The 17,949-nt window shown below is 42.7% G+C and overlaps 1 protein-coding gene across 1 annotated transcript in view; it reads left to right on the forward strand.

The window, feature by feature from the left end:
* Positions 1-16,668, forward strand: part of adamtsl5 (ADAMTS like 5) — a 39,687-nt gene extending 23,019 nt beyond the window's left edge. The window contains exons 6-13 of the mRNA XM_037755252.1: positions 947-1,074; positions 3,162-3,285; positions 8,421-8,507; positions 9,067-9,230; positions 11,259-11,469; positions 13,626-13,757; positions 13,957-14,028; positions 14,122-16,668. Coding sequence (XP_037611180.1) covers positions 947-1,074; positions 3,162-3,285; positions 8,421-8,507; positions 9,067-9,230; positions 11,259-11,469; positions 13,626-13,757; positions 13,957-14,028; positions 14,122-14,456 — 1,253 coding nt within the window. The 3' untranslated portion in view covers positions 14,457-16,668. The remainder of the gene's footprint in view (positions 1-946; positions 1,075-3,161; positions 3,286-8,420; positions 8,508-9,066; positions 9,231-11,258; positions 11,470-13,625; positions 13,758-13,956; positions 14,029-14,121) is intronic.
* Positions 16,669-17,949: the final 1,281 nt, after the last annotated feature.

The following is a 17,949-nucleotide window of genomic DNA, read 5'->3' on the forward strand; positions in this document are numbered from 1 at the left end:
CGTGAGACAACATTAACATGAGAGCGTATCTCTTCCGTGAGATGTGTGATGGATAGATGTACGTGTCCACAGGCTCCGTCCTTTCCCATTCATTGTCTATGTAAGCAGCCATGCAACGCATCCAGACCATCACACTGGCTGCTCCTCCTTTGCATAAAGTTGAGGTCTAGACAACTCGCCGCCTCTGGAAACTCCCGAAAAACGTTTAAACTAACCGTTGTCGATCTAAAATTACGACAGATTCAGCAACTGTGTGGCTTATCTCTCGCCTTGAATGTTTTCAGAGACACATTTCGGTGAAGTATATAGAAAAATAGTTTCCAAACGAGCCGGACGATTTGAAATCCGGGAGGAGCAGCAGCCCACGAGTGAAAGCATTCATCCAAACAGGAGCCTATAGTAGCAGCCCATCAAGCGTCCAATGCTGGGAAGCGGCGTGACCCCTCATGTCCAAAAACACCCGTGATACACATCTGATTCGCTTGCGGTCTAGACACGGGAGAGGCTGTACAGTAGGGAGGCAGATGGTTATTTCCATACATTGTGTTTTTATGAATGTTCCACACATGTGTGCAGTCTGCAGGCTTGTAGATGTTTAGAGTTTATGCGTTCATACGATGGTCTGATGGTCGCTCACCCCTACAGGTATATTTTCTGTCTGTTGTCCCTCACGTGTAACTGTAGTTACTGTATTGTTAGCAGTGAGGTGATAAACTTTTCAGGCTGCCGTGGTTCTCTCGTCCACTGTGAGGCCTGCTGGGTGTTTAATCCACACAGGGCTATGAGTTTCCTTCATGACATCTGCTAGTTTCTCCTCACCTGCTGCCTGTCTCTCTGTCTCAGCCTCCTCCCTCTCTGTCCTCTCTGTCCTCTCTGTCCTCTCTGTCCTCTCCTGTTTTCTCATAATAACCTGAATGAGTGACTGACTGGAGATCTCCTCCTGCAGGATCTAACCCCTGTGAGCTGAGCTGTCTGGCCCTGGGACACAACTTCTACTACAACTTTGGCCGAGTGCTCGATGGGACGGCCTGCGACAAGGAGCCGGGAGCGGTGTGTGTCAACGGACGCTGCCTGGTGAGTGGCAGCAACACTCTGTGTGTGTGTGTTCATTGTATTCATGCATTTCATGTCTGTGTTTTCCCCCTCACTGTTCCCCTTTTCATAGTTTTAGCTGAAGTCTCTCCTCTCTTCATTCCCACCCTGTTGTGGTGTAACTGGTGTTGACCATTCTGACTGCAGCTCTCTGGAGACCTGAACTCCACGCTGTGCGTTCAGACCAGCGTGCACTCATCAGCCTTCAGTTAGAATTACACAGTCCTGATCCCACATCCAGCCTGTCCCCTGCTCACCCCTCTCAGCCTCACACAGATGGGGATAGTTGGACATTAACTGGTGTCCCTCGGGTGCTGCAGCACATGCAGAGTAATGAGATACATGAGATACATGAGATACATGAGTAACACTCATCTGCTACATGAGGGTTAAACTCATCAGCAGAGTTATTTGACACCTCTGACACAGGATTAATGCATGTCTATGTTTACATATTACTATATGTGTGCATGCTAACGTGCGGCGTAAATAAGCGCTTTATGGGTCGTTGACGCGTCTGGTCGAGGTCAGAGCAGCACAGGGCCTGAAACAGGAAGCAGATGCAGCCTGCAGCTGGTGAGGACGCTGCAGGTCACAGATTGAGATCAGACTGCAAATCACATAGCTGGTTTGGACATGAGCGCATGTGTGTGTGTGCAGCTATTATAGATGCTCTTTCACAGATCATTTTGCGTTGTTAAAGCGTGTTTTTTTTATTTGCAGTTGCCAAATGTTGATCTGGGAGTTTGTTCAATCAATAATTATCTAATTTCAATCTGTTATAAATCGGAGTTAGTAAGTCTGAAAATAGTGAAAGATGCCCGTCATAAGTCACCAGTGCCAAAGTGGATGTCTACCGGTTGTATGTTTTTTTTCCGGCCAACAGCCCTACAGGTATTTGCTCATGAAGGAAAGGATTGGACAAATTACAGAATTGGAACCTGCTGGTGGTGTTACATTAAAAGTCATCAAAGGATAACCAGACTATTACAATTCATCCTCTCCAGAGACGTTGAATATCTGCAGCAAATTTCACCCAATAGTTCTCAAGACATTTCACTCAAAACCTCAAAAGGATGTCAACCTCATGGTGGCGTTAGAGTTAAAGTTGAGGGATCACTGAAGTCAGTAGGATTCCTCCTCTGGAGACCATGAATGTCTGAACCAAATTTCAATCCATCCAATACAGCAGTTGTTGAGATATAGTGGTGGACCGACCGAACGACATCACCATCCTTTGAGCTGCTAGCAGTTAACATTCTGTTGACTGATGATTCAATTAATTGACTAATTGCTTCAGTACTGGTCCAACCACATACTAAAAGTGACAGTAACCAACTAAAAGCGGTCAATTAGCCCTGAATGTTGTGGACTGGAAGAATCAGTAGCACCAAGTTTATTTCTACACTCTCAAAGTTACATGAACTTGAGTGTTTTGTGGTGTTTAGCAGGAGCGCGGTCGCTCCCTCAGTGGGGCCCTCGTGTACTTTGTCACCGAGGATTCATTTCCTGTTGTGCACGCTCACAGATGCTTGGAGTGTTTTTGTGTTTTTAAGGAGCTTCGGGGGGGCTGATTATAGGTTCTCTAGATTGCTGCTCTCTTGCGTGGGAACCTCCCCGTTGATTGGTTTGCTCTGCAGAGCGCGAGATGAAGGCCGGAGAAGAAAGCGGCCACTGTAATCCATCTAGCGACGAGATTCTCCACACGCCGTAAACCATCCAGCTCCTCCGCCTCCGTGCTCTTTGCTTTGGCATTTTAACGTCTGCGGAGACAACTCTCCGAGCCGTCCTCCTCTTCTCCAGAGGCCTTGAGCTGCCTTTGTGCCCCAAAGTAAATGTTTGTGAGGAGGAGAAAATGACAGGGGGAAGCAAATAAGAGACGGAGAGAGAGAGGGGTTGAATCATGGCAAAGGGTTTCAAGGTGACTGTACAGCAGAGACAAAACAAAAAGAAAGGTTAGAGGTTGCCGGGGCTCTCCTCAGAAAATGTGTGAAGTTGGAGTGCAAGGTCAACACGTTTCAACAGTGACGTCCAACCAGCTCAAACTGTTGTGTGTGTGTGTCACGCAGAAGCCCGGCTGTGACTCCATCTTCGGCTCTAAGCAGCTGGAGGACGCCTGCATGGTGTGTGGAGGACAAAACACCACCTGCCTGCACCACAAGAGCGTTTACCAGAGCAACGCACTGGAGGCAGGTAGGATACACAAACACACACACACACACACACACACACACACGCACACACGCACACACGCACACGCTATCATCACATTATCTCCACGAGGAATCAATTGCAGTAGTTTGAGACCAACACCATCCTGGGATATTTCCAGGCCCTCTAGTTGTGTTTTCCCTCCCAAACGTTATTCGTCATTCCCACTTTAGTTTAGCCAAGAGGTTATTGTTCTCTGATGGAGTGAAAATTAACCATGGCAACAGTTTTGCCAAACAAAACCTGTTGGCTGCCTTCCAGGAAGAAATTCAGCTTAACAACATGTCCTCTGAAATTACAGTCGTTAAGATTTCAGGAGGGGAGGAGGAAGAACACAGAGTTCACTCTGGCTCCATGCCACCAAAACAGTTTCTACCTACAGGTACTGGTACAGAGTTTAACAGAGGGTCTGACTGTTCACATCAAACATGTTGGTTTGTCCATGTATGCCCTATCAAGATGAATCTGAAAGCAATATTCCTGTTAATGAATAAACAACTGAATTGGATCACACGTTACCAAAAACACAGTCCAATAAACAAGCTGCGTCTGAGTCCGTGTGACCTTCAGTTTGCTTAGAAAAGTGCAGAATAAACCAAAACAAACCAAACTAAAGAATTTAACTAAGTAAATGTTTGCTCTATCGTTCAGACTGAAATAAATTAACTGTTTAGTGTTCAAGCATTAGAGGCAAACATCCAAAAATGGCACGTATACATGCAAATGCCTCTGTACAAAGATGTGTAAATGTTGCTGTGCAAAAATACGACGGTATGCCTCGTGGGATAGAAAAGAAAGTTAATTGTAACTTCCCCTGCTGCTGCTCTAACCGCATTTACACAATTACTCAGTTACTCTTACTACTGCATCACTTTTTCTCCACTGGAAGGGCACCCTAGAGGGCACTACATCATGTTTTCTCCATTTAAGGCCACCCTAGAGGGCACGGCATCATGTTTTCTCCATTTATGGGCATCCTAGAGGACATTTTATCATGTTTTCTCCATTTAAGGGCATCCTAGAGGACATATTATCATGTTTTCTCCATTTAATGGCATCCTAGAGGACATATTATCATGTTTTCTCCATTTAAGGGCTTCTTAGAGGACATATTATCATGTTTTCTCCATTTAAGGGCATCCTAGAGGACATATTATCATGTTTTCTCCATTTAAGGGCTTCCTAGAGGACATTTTATCGTGTTTTCTCCAGTTTATGCCAACCTAAAGGACACTGTATTGTGTTTTCTCCACTGAAAGAGCACCCTAGAGGGCACGGCATCATGTTTTCTCCATCTAAGGGCATCCTAGAGGGCACTACAACACATTTTGTCTACTGGAAGGCCACATCAGAGGGCATCTTTACAACTGAATTGCATCACATGTTACAAAAAACACAGTCCAATAAACAAGCTGTGTCTGAGTCGGTGTGACCTTCAGTTTGCTTAGAAAAGTGCAGTATAAACCAAAACAAACCAAACTAAAGAATTTAACTATGTAAATGTTTGTTCTATCGTTCAGACCGAAGACAATGAACTGTTTAGTGTTTTATTAGAGGCAAACATCCAAAAATGGCCCGTATACATGCAAATGCTTCTGTACCAGGATGTGACAATGTTGTAAATGTTGCTGCGCAAAAATACAACAGTTTGCCAGTAGTTTTCTCCATTTAAGGCTAAACTAGAAGGCACTGAATCACTTTTTCTCTACTGGAAGGGCACCAAAGGGGCATTTTATCATGTTTTCTCCATTTAAGGCCACCCTAGAAGACAATTTATCATGTTTTCTCTACTGGAAGGCCACCCTAGAGGGCATTTTATCATGTTTTCTCCATTTAAGGCCACCCTAGAAGACAATTTATCATGTTTTCTCTACTGGAAGGCCACCCTAGAGAGCATTTTATCATGTTTTCTCCATTTAAAGCCACACTAGAGGGCATTTTATCATGTTTTCTCCATTTAAGGCCACACTAGAGGGCATTTTATCATGTTTTCTCCATTTAAGGGCATCTTAGAGGGCATTTTATCATGTTTTCTCCATTTAAGGGCACCCCAACAGACACTGCATCATATTTTATCTACTATAGGGGCTATATATTTACTATATATAGTAAATATATATATACTATATTTTTGAGGTGTTTTTTTTTTTAAAAGGGGGGCGCTAAGGCGGTCGCTCCCACTGCCTCCCTGAATCCACCAGTGATTGTCAACATTTTATATTTAACTTATGAAAACATGGATCTATTAGTCTTAAAGCTATTGAAATCCCTCAGATTGTGAATAGATACTGTACAACAATGTTGGCAGTGATGTAGAAGGGACAGAAAATTGAAACAAAAAAGTCCTTTGGATCCCGTGTTGGCCTCTACTGAGAATTAACTGAGAATCACACACAAACAGAAAGTAGCCAACACCTCTGGCGTGCGACTTGGCTCGGTAACAGTGACTTCCTCACAGAGCTCAGTGTGTAGGCCATAAAGGCTCAGATTGAGCAAGAAGAAAACAGGCTGATAATGGCCGCTTTGTTTGGGCGACTTGGCAGCCTTGGGAGGTTTTCTCTCCTCCGGCTGATGGAGGACGGCTGCACAGAATCGCTCCTCACAAGGTCAAATACTGACGGCCTCAAGGTCATCGCTGCCTGTCTGTAACACTTGACATTTCCTCAGTGACAGCGCTACATCTTCATGTAGCTGAAGCCCCGCAGATGAACCTTAATAGTGAATAGTTCCTCTCTGAGACGGGGTAAGCAGGGGCAACCAGGGCTACGTGCTCTTCAGAGGCCGTAACGAATGGAGTTCATCCTGCGTCTGCTTTTGACTCCAGAGCAGCAGGGGAACCATAGAGCTGTCCCGGCCTCTTGTTGTTCTGGCTCAGAAGTGAATTATCACTCTGTAATGAATGGTTGTGGTTTCAGCCCATTCATAGATCGTCTGTCTATGTGCTCGTAAACCCATCCTGTAAAGTTTAATCATAGTTAATCATTACTGACATCATAGATTTTGATTGTTTGATGACAGGCGATCTTTGCAGCAGCGTTATGATACAGTACGAGCCACAAAATCTCTTCAAAAGAACATTATTATCTGATTATTTGTTACTGATTACATATCAGTTACTGATTGCTGGAAAATGGCAGATTTATTGTGCAATGCAGAGATCAACCTTGAATATAAAGTACAAAGTGAAGGCCTGCAGCAGTTTCAAATGGCTGCACGTTTGTACTAATAGCTGTAATAATGGTACGGTAAAATATTTACAGCTGTTGTTGGAATGCTTCCACAACTTTTAAAAGATCATTCAGTAATGCAGGAGAGAATTTATTATTCAATAGATACCTACCATGTGCTGCAGGTTGTAAGCAGACATGTCTTGATTACACCTACTGTACACATTGCTTTACACTATTTTAAAAGTCAACCTACAAGTTCACTCATTCAAAGAGTCTCTTAAAAACCTAAATAACTTAAATTCTCATTCAAAAGTGCTCTTTCAGAAAGATGTTTGGTGACAATGAGTCTAAACGTTCAACACATTCTCACTCCCAATTCGTCAAAATCCCGCCGCTTGGTCAGCGCCCATCGGCATCGGAGACTGACGCACGGGGTGCCCCTCTTACTTTTGAACAGACCAGGGATGGCGTGTCAACATACGCTCGTTACATGCATAGTGTCCTTTCAAAATAAACTTTGTTTGACATAATGTTAATGATGTTGAGGTTTTATATAGTTACACAGTCTGTAATTACAGTATGTGCAAACCATGTGGACACCAGTGGATTAGGGCTTTGAAGAAAAATGACAGTAATTTGCAACCTTGGTTTTTTCTTTTTTGTAGTTAATTTACATACTTATAAGCTAGTATAACATTGTGGTAATCACTGTCATTATAGAGGCATAGGATTTCACAATGGAGTCCAATGTAATCGAGGAAATACAAGCCCACAAAACTGCTTTTTTTTTAAAGTGGTCCTAAAGTGGTTATTTAGTATTGCAAAAAACTCAATGACACTGCTGTGTCTCAGTTCGCATATTTCTGTTCTACACTTGTTATTTTGAGCGAATAAGTGCGTTCACACTGACAAGTATGGCAACATGCAGTGCACTATGTGTACCTGGATGGTGTACTCATAATGGTCAAAAAGTTAAGTGTGGAACGCTGGACACTTCTTAACCTCGAGGTTCAGGCAGCGGTTGAGGTTGCTCCGGCGAACACCGCACTATACAAATGTAAGCTAAACACTGCTTTACTGTTTTCAGATAGAAGGCATCAGTCTTGTTTATTAGGTTGATTTAGCAGTCTGTAATGATTTAGTACCGCAAACGACAATGTAATAAGCGTCAATCGTCATTTCCAGTGAAGGCACAACAGCCGTTTTCGATTTGAGACAACACCACCGTGTGGAAATTCACGCACTACGCAAGCAAGTACATAGTGTACACAGTGTACTACATGGAAGTGTACTAACATAAGTATCCCAAATGAGACACGGCAAGAGTTTTTAAAAGAATGGTCAATATTGAGGCAGTGAAGGCCGAGATATCCAGAACTTTCGGTCCCTAGTATGGGTCAAGCTCCACAGAGACCCTGGATCCTACACTTCCCATAATGCAACCTGACGGCGTTTTTTATGACACAATATCTGTGTAGCGTAAGCAGCATGTTACCTTATCACGACGACCCTGTGCTGCATGTCGTCCCCTCTCTCTCCTACTTTCCAATCTATATCTAATAAAGGCAAAAAGGCCAAAAAAAGAAGAAGAAGAATCAATGGAGACTCCCTTTAACCACAAAGACATGCCTTTAATTTATGACTGTAAATATAACTTCTCATTCTGTTTGACCTCTAAGAATAATCTCTGCAATGCAACAGGACAGTCTTAAAGGATTATGTGATATTAACTTTTAATGTTCTCCTTCATTTAGATTAAAATAACTTCAAATGACTCGACTTTATTAAAAGCCATCTGAGACTTTCCTCCCCTTGGCATCCACTTTGTTGTAAAGCTGTTTTCAGTTTCAGCACGTGTGTCCCCAGGTTGTAATAAAAACTGACTTTTTCCTTTAATCATGTGAAGTAGTTAAACCAAACCTCTGACTGAGTGTCTCTGTTTGCCAGGAGGACCTTTTGGATACAACGAAGTGGCCATGATACCAGCTGGAGCCACTCACATCCGAGTCACTGATAACAGCAGGAACTATCTAGGTATGACTGTCACACATACACACACAACATCTGGCCTGCCGTGTATATCAGATTCAGCTTTCTGCAGAAGACTCACTTTGCATCCCTGGCTCCATGGCTGCAGTACAAATCAGGCAGTTAAAGTAATTCCTGTACTTGCCATTACTTCCTCTCCCCGGAGACTGGAGGGGCTCAGCAGTCCCATCTGGTCTCTGTTTTCCAGGCAACAGAATAACCAAGGGCATCTATTCTCATCCTTGTTTATGAGACCAAAATAAAACAGGCCTCCCTGAAATGGCACACAGTGTTGTCTTGAAAGGGACGCTCGTAAAGGCTTTATCTGACCGCTGGGGGACGGCAGGTGAAGGTACTTGTTTCCATTTCATGTCATGGAAATTTCCGTCTCCCAGCACCGAGGAGAGACAGCTGCCATATGCAGTCAGCTGGCATGTTTCTGATTCTGACAGCCTGCCTTTACGTCAACACGCCCCACTGATATGAAGAGATAATTAGAACTATTTCACTGACTTATCAACTGTGAATAACTCCAAACTTTCCCTTCCCTTCATCCCTCATCCAGCGCTCCAGAATGGTCGCTCCCAGTTTGTCATCAACGGTAACTGGAAGATCAGCATCCCAGGCGAGTACAACGTAGCCGGGACGAAGCTGCTGTACCGGCGCTCGGCAGACACCTGGGAGAGCTTCGAGGTGCCGGGACCGACCCAGGAAGACCTCCATCTAATGGTGAGAGCTCCGAGATACTGTAGCAGGACATCATCTGGTCTCAGGAGCTTTGTTGATTTTGCCTTGTCAAGTCAAGTCAGTTTTATTTCCTAGTGCAGTGTCCATCCAGAATTGGTGCTTGGCCTCCAAAAGTTCAGCTTACAGCGTTGTTGAGAACCACATTATGGCTGCTTTTCCCCGCCAAGTGTGAAGTTGATTGAATGAACGGTTGTCGATATATGAGAAGGACAGTCATACACAGATAAACAGACAGAGAATACTTCCTTTATAAATAGATGCTGCTGCTACAGCGCCACCTATTGGTCAAATGGCACCAAATTTGCCATGGTCACTCAGATATCATATCTACACATCTCCACCAAATGTGGTCCCAATAAGATAAAGTGTACAGGAAATATGACATTTTAAGTAATATAAGCCTGTGATGCCAACAGCATTTGAGCTAATTTTGAGGGTCAGTTATAGCAAAACTGTAAAGAACATCAACAATCTAAAAAAAGTAAATATTTCCGGCTTGGTTCAGATATGTTTTCTACCAATTTTGGTGACGGTTGCTCAAAATCTGTAGGAGGAATTTTGTTTCTGAGACTTACAGCTCAAAAGTTATAGGCCAAGCGCCACCATCTGGCCAAATTGCATCACATTCGACACTGCACTCCCTTGGGTCCTGAGCAATACACCCGCCAAGTGTGAAGTATATCGGATGAGCGGTTCTTGAGATATGTGAATAACACATGCTGTATAGTTAAATATAGCCCAATATCACAAATCACAAATTTGCCTCAAGGGGCATTATAATCTGTACAGCAGATGACACCCTTTGACCTTTAAGACCCTTGATTCAGATAAGGGAAAACTCCACCAAAAAAACTTTAATGGGAAAAAATGCCTCTTCCTGGACAGACCGATAAAGCCATCATGAAGTTTCAGTAAAACCAGGTCCACACAATCAACCAGTATGACACCACTGAGCCATGCAGCCACAAAAACCAGTAAAAGACATTTCTACTTTCCTACATTGTGCAATATACTGTTAAATTGACCTTATCCCTGCTTATCGTTGAGCATTTCACAAGGTAGGAAAACATCAGGTTTGAATAAACATTTGATTGTTCCCATTCAGACCCTGTGCAGGTATTTGGCAAGCAGACCTGGCTCCGCTACCAAACAGCTGTTAACTATTGTTTCCTCCTGAGATACTGTTGGAACACTGTTAGAGTCGGTTGTTCTGTAAAACATTGATGGTGGATGTAAGCATCGAACACAGCGTACTCTTAGTTTCCTTTAGTGAGTTCTACATAGTGAGTATGAATGCAAAAGCACTTCTTCCTGAGGGACTGGTGCTCAGATTTATTGCCTATAATTTGGCCCTAGTACTCTTGTAAGCCTAAAACTAAGGGTTAGGGGTTGAGACGCCCTTCACCTCAGGCTTTGTAAGGCATAAATCGTGTCATCCATTTAGTTTCCATGCTGTTTTGTTCATCCCTTATTTAGTTTAGTTACCCTTGTAACCTTTACCCTAATGCTGTGTTCCCTCTACGAGCGACACAGCCACAGGCTACAGGTCATTTTCAATGGAAGCTGATGACATGAAGCTATATATATAGTGTTTAGGGGATGTTACCTATGCTAACACCTGCCCTTATAGAGTTTAGGGGGCGTCACCTATGCTAAAACCTGCCCTTAGTGTTTAGGGGCGTTACCTATACTAACACCTGCTTTTATATAATCTTTAGGGGTGTTACCTATACTAACATTTGCCCTTATATAGTTTAGGGGCGTTACCTATACTAACACCTGCTTTTATATCATCTTTAGGGGTGTTACCTATACTAACATCTGCCCTTATAGAGTTTAGGGGCGTTACCTATACTAACACCTGCTTTTATATCATCTTTAGGGGCATTACCTATGCTAAAACCTGCCCTCAGTGTTTAGGGGGCATTACCTACACTAACACCTGCTCTTACAAGGATCCCAAACCTCCGAAAGCCAGTTTTGATGTTTCCATGCTGTCTTTGTGTGCAGGTGCTGGCGACAGACAGAAACCCGGACATTGAGTATGAGTACTGGCTACCACCGGGCCAATACGCCCTCCACCATGGGAGGAGGAGTCCACTGCGTCAAGCTCACCACACTGCTAACTACCTCCCCTGGGATCAACCCACCACCACAACCGCCACTACCACATCCACCACCACCACCCGACCTCCTCCTGTCACCACCCGACCCCACTGGTGTAAGTCCTGCCTCCAGCTTCAATAATTGCTCAACTCATACCTACTTTACTTACTAAATTAATGTTTTTGTCAAAGGAGTCTGGTAGCTTTGAAGTGAGCGATATAATGGCTTCAGTCCCCTGTCAGAAAGGGCTGTCTGACAGCGAGGTAAAGTGGTAGAAATATTCTAAATATAGCAAAATATTAATATTAATAGCGAAATATTAAGCCAACATTAGCTGTGTGTGAGAGCGTTTTATTTCCTGTACATGAGCAGACTTTGACCCCAAGTCTACAACAGCAGCAGCAGTGTGATATTTGGAGGAAGTATTAGATTTTCCCATCAGAATCGTGTTTCAAACACACTGATCTTATCATAGTGAAACCCCTGTTCACCCACACAGGTGTTTTCTGTCATGCACTGATGAGACTGAGCTCACAGGTGCATCAAAATAATCGATCAATCTCGGTCTGGACACGCCCACGAACTCCTGAGAGGAGATCCAATCAGGAACAATGAGTGAGAACACCTGTGTGTTAGAAATAAGGTCACCGTTTGATTTAGTTTATCTGCAGGCTGACCTGAAGTTGAGGAATGCAGCAGGTTTATCTGTCATGATAAGGCTGCTGTACACATGTGCTCCTTAAATACTCTCATTCACATGGAAACCTGCAGCCTGAGGACGAGCGCCTTCTGTCTGAATCACTCCGATACTGTAATAAATCTAAGTAGCCTCTCTGGAAATGTTTCCCAGCTGATGGATTTGTGCCAAACACAAACTGACTCGTGTTGTTGCCAGAAATAGTGTGTTGATTTGTTTGTTGGGTAACAAGGCGAACTTTCCACTCGCTGAGTCTGGTCATGATATTTCATGTTGGGAAGGACATCGTGAGGTTACAATGACCTGAACATAATGAGGAATCCATGGATGGTTTTGAATTTCTTTTTTATCATTATTATTTGTATTTATTTGTAACAAACTCACCTGTGCATTTTGAGAGAAGTCTGCTGTTTCAGACCAATATATTTGAAGAAGAATTTCCTTTTGTGTCTGATCTAGTGTGCAACATAGTGAGCTGAAGTGTGCCTGCATTTTCTTCAGTGTTATAAAGTTTATTTTTGGTCCTGATGTCAATGCATGTCCATTAAGTGAAACCAGGAGTCTTGTAATTGCAGATCTTCCAGCTAGCTGGTGATTTGCCAAACAAGAATTAACAGCAGCAAACAGGGCCAAAATTAAATAATGTACTTTAAGCCAGAACACAACAATATAAGAAATATATTTTAACATGCAGAGTTGAAGAAGACCTCGTTCTACTTGATTCTGGTGTTATTTTTGATCCACTGTATGTGAACATACATCATTATTTTTGTGGACAGCTCACTGCTGTCGTCGTCTTATGAATCTGGTCAACGTGTCCTCAATGATTCGTACGATATCTTACAAAAAGCTATTCCTCATTTTTCCTACGAATGTCCAGCAACACGTGTCAATTTCCACTCGTTACATGCATACAGCCTTTACAAAATAAACTTCTGTCTTCACAGGAAACAACTTGGTTAGGATTAGGCAACAAAAGTACTTCGTTTTAGGCAAAAAAAACTACAAAATAACTACAGAAATGGAATAACTTAAGTACGGAAGTTACGTGACAAATAAATCAACGTTGTTTTCTGGTTTCACACGGGACATGAACACCGGTCTCCTGGGTGAAAATCCGGTGTTTTTGGACCCGCACATCCACTCCGACCTCCTCCATACGCAGAGTTTGTCACCTCCTGGTTCACGGTTACGTGGATTACATACGAATTGATTTCTTTGGATATATACACAAATTACAGTACATTACTTTTCGTATGTAGCTACAAACGGTACGCTACAATGCTCCGGAGCCCAAAAAATGGTATTGGGGACAGCCCTAGTGTGGCCTTGTGTTGCTGCTACAGTAGTGACATTGAAATACGTTAATTTGTCTCAAAACAGTGTCACATTGTCTTTATTTAATACTATAGGTAATGTGGCTACATTCAGAAATGTTCAAATCCAATATATATGGGCTTTGAAGAAATTTAATTCAAATTAAACAACATTACAATTCCCAGTTTATTCTAAATTGAACCAACTGTTTACAACATCGTTGACAACACCGTGTAAGTGTGATTTGTGTCTACTAGATTTAAGGCCTGTGAAGCCGCCGCGCCAGTCTCCCCACCACAACCGGCGCCAGCGTCCTCACCAGCCCATCCTGCCCCGCCTGGAGCGGGAGGAGAACCACAGAAACCTCCTGCCTCAATCTCCACCTGGAAGTAGGTTCACCATTTTCTCAACTTAACCCACCGCTTCCCCCGACATGCTACGCCCAGCTAACCATGAGCCAGTAAACTTGTTGCTATCTTTTCATTTAACTCCCAAGAAGAAAGCAAGCATGCATATTTCTCAAAAAGTACTTTTTAAGGTGTTCTTGACTATATTTATGAGCTTGTTTCTGTTCGGTTTATTGTGCAGAGCATTGTGGGAGATGTCAGCGAGTTAAAGGTCGAAGGGAACGCCAGAGACAGTATTGCCAGAAGGACTTTGGTGAGTCTGAACCTTGTAGATTTTCTCTTTTTAAATAAGTTGTGACAGAACTTTAACATGTGAATTAAAATATCTTATTGAACTGTCTGTTAGTTTTCCGGGCCCGAGTCCTCGGGAAGCTGTACAGAGGCGAGGAGACGCGTTACGACGTCCAGATTATCCACACCTACCGGAACAGCTACCGCCTGGAGCACCGAGAGTTCTTGTGGTCCCCTAACGTGTGCGACTGCCCCCTTCTGGAGGAGGGGAAACAGTATATACTGATGGTGCGTCGCCACATCAACTACGAGCGGACGCTGAACCGCATCCTGCTAGAGGAGGAGAGCTACGTGGTGCCGTACCGACCCAGAGAGGACGAACTGCTGCGACCGCTCGAAAGACTCTGCAGCAACAGAGGACCGAGAGAGCCGGCGCAACTGACGGGATGAGTGTGTGTGTGTGTGTGTGTGTGTCAGAGAATGAAGCTTTATTCACTTCCAGTGTTTCATTTCTGGACCTTCAAAACATCACCAGACTCCAGGTGATCCGTGGTTGATGGTCCGATGAATTCCAGAGTGGCGTCACTGGAGAAAAATGACTTGTTGGATCGTCGACAGACAGTTTCAGCCTCATTTGAAACCCCAAAAAGACTTTATTTAAAAGCCCGACCAGCTTACTGTACCATATAGAGCACTTTAGGTGGCTGCTTGCTCCACCTTTAAACACATACCAAAGAGAAGAACATTGACTGAAATGGCCTTTTTGTTATAATGCTGTTTTTCCACAGCTGACATTTATTTTTTATATATTATTGTATTTTTGTGTGTGTTTGTGTAAACTTAAAGGAAAAATCCACCTCAAAATAGGGTTGGGTGATATGTTAAATGTTAACAACCGGCGGTTGCCGATATATTCACGCAACCGTCTGGGTTTGTCTTTCCAACCATCACCAACTCTGGTTTGGTCGAAATAAACTCTTATCTCACTGAGTTAGATGTGAGAATATGCTCTGCATGTTGTTTCCCCCACTGTCTCTCTCTCTGCCCGATGAGCAGCAGCTGAGCATTTCTCGTTCTTCGAAGGCAGACCATTAAATTAGCAAAATAAAATGACAAACATTGCCCAAAAAAAATAAACAGCGATGTACTCAGCCAATCGCCGATAGCTGATATATTCATTCAATCGCCCAACCCTACCTCAAAACACCACAACAAAGAACATCGAAGACAAATCTGACTTTGTCTTCTGCTTATTTCTGTGGATACATAGACACATCCAGATATTTCCTGCAGCTCAGTAGAGTTGGTATCACAGCAAATGTTTCAGCGATCTAAAATATCAACGGACAGCTGCAGACTTCCATTCATACTACAATTGAGGGTCTGCGTCGTCCTGGCGTTCCACGCTATTTCCCGATCCATTCCCGTTGGTGGCGGTGTCATTACGTTGTTTGCCAGGAGTTCAACACTTTTTTTTTCTTTGTATTCATTTAAGGACGAATCATATAAATGTGGGTGACGGCGAATCTCCTCGCACAACCTCTCTTCAAAACAAGCATTCACTTTGTAGTCTTTTTTCTCCTTCTTGGCAAACTAAAGCTAGAGGTGCATACGCCACCAACTTGACTGGAGTGTGGAACGAATCTGGAGCATACACAGTCGGTGCGCTTGCTATGAGTACAGTCCGCACGGTCACACATTTTGGGCTGCACGCGGACGTCCACTTGCAGACCCTCACAGACATGGAAGGATGATGACATTTATGTCACAAGGATCAGCGGAAAAGCATGATTTTCCATTGACTGCACAAAGATTAACATCTTTAGTTCCCTCATGACTGGGTTGTACAGCTCTGGATCACCGGTTACGCGAGTGGCCACCGCAGCGTGACGTCGGGTTGCGTTTCTCCAAACGTTGAATCTTTTTCTACTTTTCTGCTGCAGGCTTTATCTTTTTTTCCAGCACCCCTTGCGGCCGCTGCTGCCACCGGCCAAGCGCTCTACCCCCTTTAAAATGAATGAATCACCGCTCCACGATATCTGGTGTAAATACAGCGTTTTGGTGTCAGCCCCTCAAAGTCAAAGCGTGAGGCCGTCTTTCTAGAGCTGCCATAACAAAGCTGATGGCCATAACATAAACCTAATGTATTATTACATTTTACCTGAGACTCCAGTGTTTCTATGTTGAGTAACATTGAGGATATCATTTAAGCAAGGAAAAATATGTCTCTTCCCACGTCAGAACTTTATTACTCCCCTCCAGTCGAGGAAAATAGACCAGAATGTAATGAAGTTTATAACTCATATCATTTTAAATTTGATTCTAACTGTGCTATCACCTGTCATTTCCTTCAAACAGCACATGTAACTGCAGCTAAATGTTCGTTGTGCGTGCAGGTGGATTTTTCTTTTAGCTTTAACTCCGATATAGTAACAACATATTGCTTCACAATATATATTTATGTATACAAAAAATAAGCTTAACTTGTGTGTCACTTGTTTAACGTCTTTCATAATGTCTGTGTTGTGGTATTAATTTTTTTTATAGTGTGTTAAATCAGGTCTGCTTTGTGATACTTTTATGTGAAAGAGATTATGAAATATACAGTATTTTATTGTGTGGCACTGATTAGCTACAAATATACTAAAGTATAATTGTTTTGAGAATTTTGCAGTCTGTTAATAGTCAGTTAACTTTTATGCCTCGTGTTATGCATTTTGATATATAACGTTTTCTCTCAAACCTCATCTACATGTGCCAAAATAATGTCTTTGTCTATAGAGTGTATGAATGATAATGACCCACTCTTCACCGATTAGACTGTTGTCAGGCTATTAAATAGGCGTTATAAGCACCATAGATGTGAGTCAGTAGGGGCCTACTACATCTTCTAGTAGGTTTTATCATCTATTCACATGGTAGATCACTGAAAAAAGGAATAAAAGAAGACGACAGCGACCTCTAGCGACCGTAGTAATTATGACAGGAGCAGAAGTCAGTCGCTGTAGTATTGACAGTGTGAAACTCCATAAAGGATGGAGGTCGGCGACAGTGGTTGGGACACAAAAAACAGGGCTTTCACCCAGGAGACCGGAGTTTGCATCCCGTGTGAAGCCAATAATGTGTAGTTGTCTTTGTGTTCGTTGTTATTTTAACCCCAAACACAATGTTTTTCCCTGAACTTAACCGTTTTTTTTTGCCTAAACCTAAAGAAGTTGTATTTTTGTTGCCTAAACTTAAATAAGTTTTGTTGCCTAAACCTAAATAAGTTTTGTTGCCTAAACCTAAAGAAGTTGTGTTGCCTAAACCTAAAGAAGTTGTAGTTGTGTTGCCTAAACTTAAATAAGTTTTGTTGCCTAAACCTAAAGAAGTTTTGTTGCCTAAACCTAAAGAAGTTGTAGTTGTGTTGCCTAAACTTAAATAAGTTTTGTTGCCTAAACCTAAAGAAGTTTTAGTTTTGTTGCCTAAACCTCAATAAGTTTTGTTGCCTAAACTTAAAGAAGTTTCAGTTTTGTTGCCTAAACTTAAATAAGTTTTGTTGCCTAAACCTCAATAAGTTTTGTTGCCTAAACTTAAATAGGTTTTGTTGCCTAAACCTCAATATGTTTTGTTGCCTAAACTTAAATAAGTTTTGTTGCCTAAACCTCAATAAGTTTTGTTGCCTAAACTTAAATAAGTTTTGTTGCCTAAACCTAAAGAAGCCTTTTTGTTTCAAAACGTAACATTTCACTCAGTTTCACATGTTAGAACGTGTTGCTTTTAAGTTTCACTTTCACTTTTACAACGTAGTAGGCGTAGTAGGCCCCTACTGACCCACATCCATGGTTCTTATAGCGACTGATAACGCCTATTTAATGTCCTGATAACGTTCGAATCGGGTGCTTCTTAATATAAACTTATTGTAAACCAACCATCACACAGTTTAACAAACCAGACACGAGGA

The sequence above is a fragment of the Sebastes umbrosus genome, chromosome 2, assembly GCF_015220745.1.
Source record: "Sebastes umbrosus isolate fSebUmb1 chromosome 2, fSebUmb1.pri, whole genome shotgun sequence".
Taxonomy (NCBI): Eukaryota; Metazoa; Chordata; class Actinopteri; order Perciformes; family Sebastidae; genus Sebastes; species Sebastes umbrosus.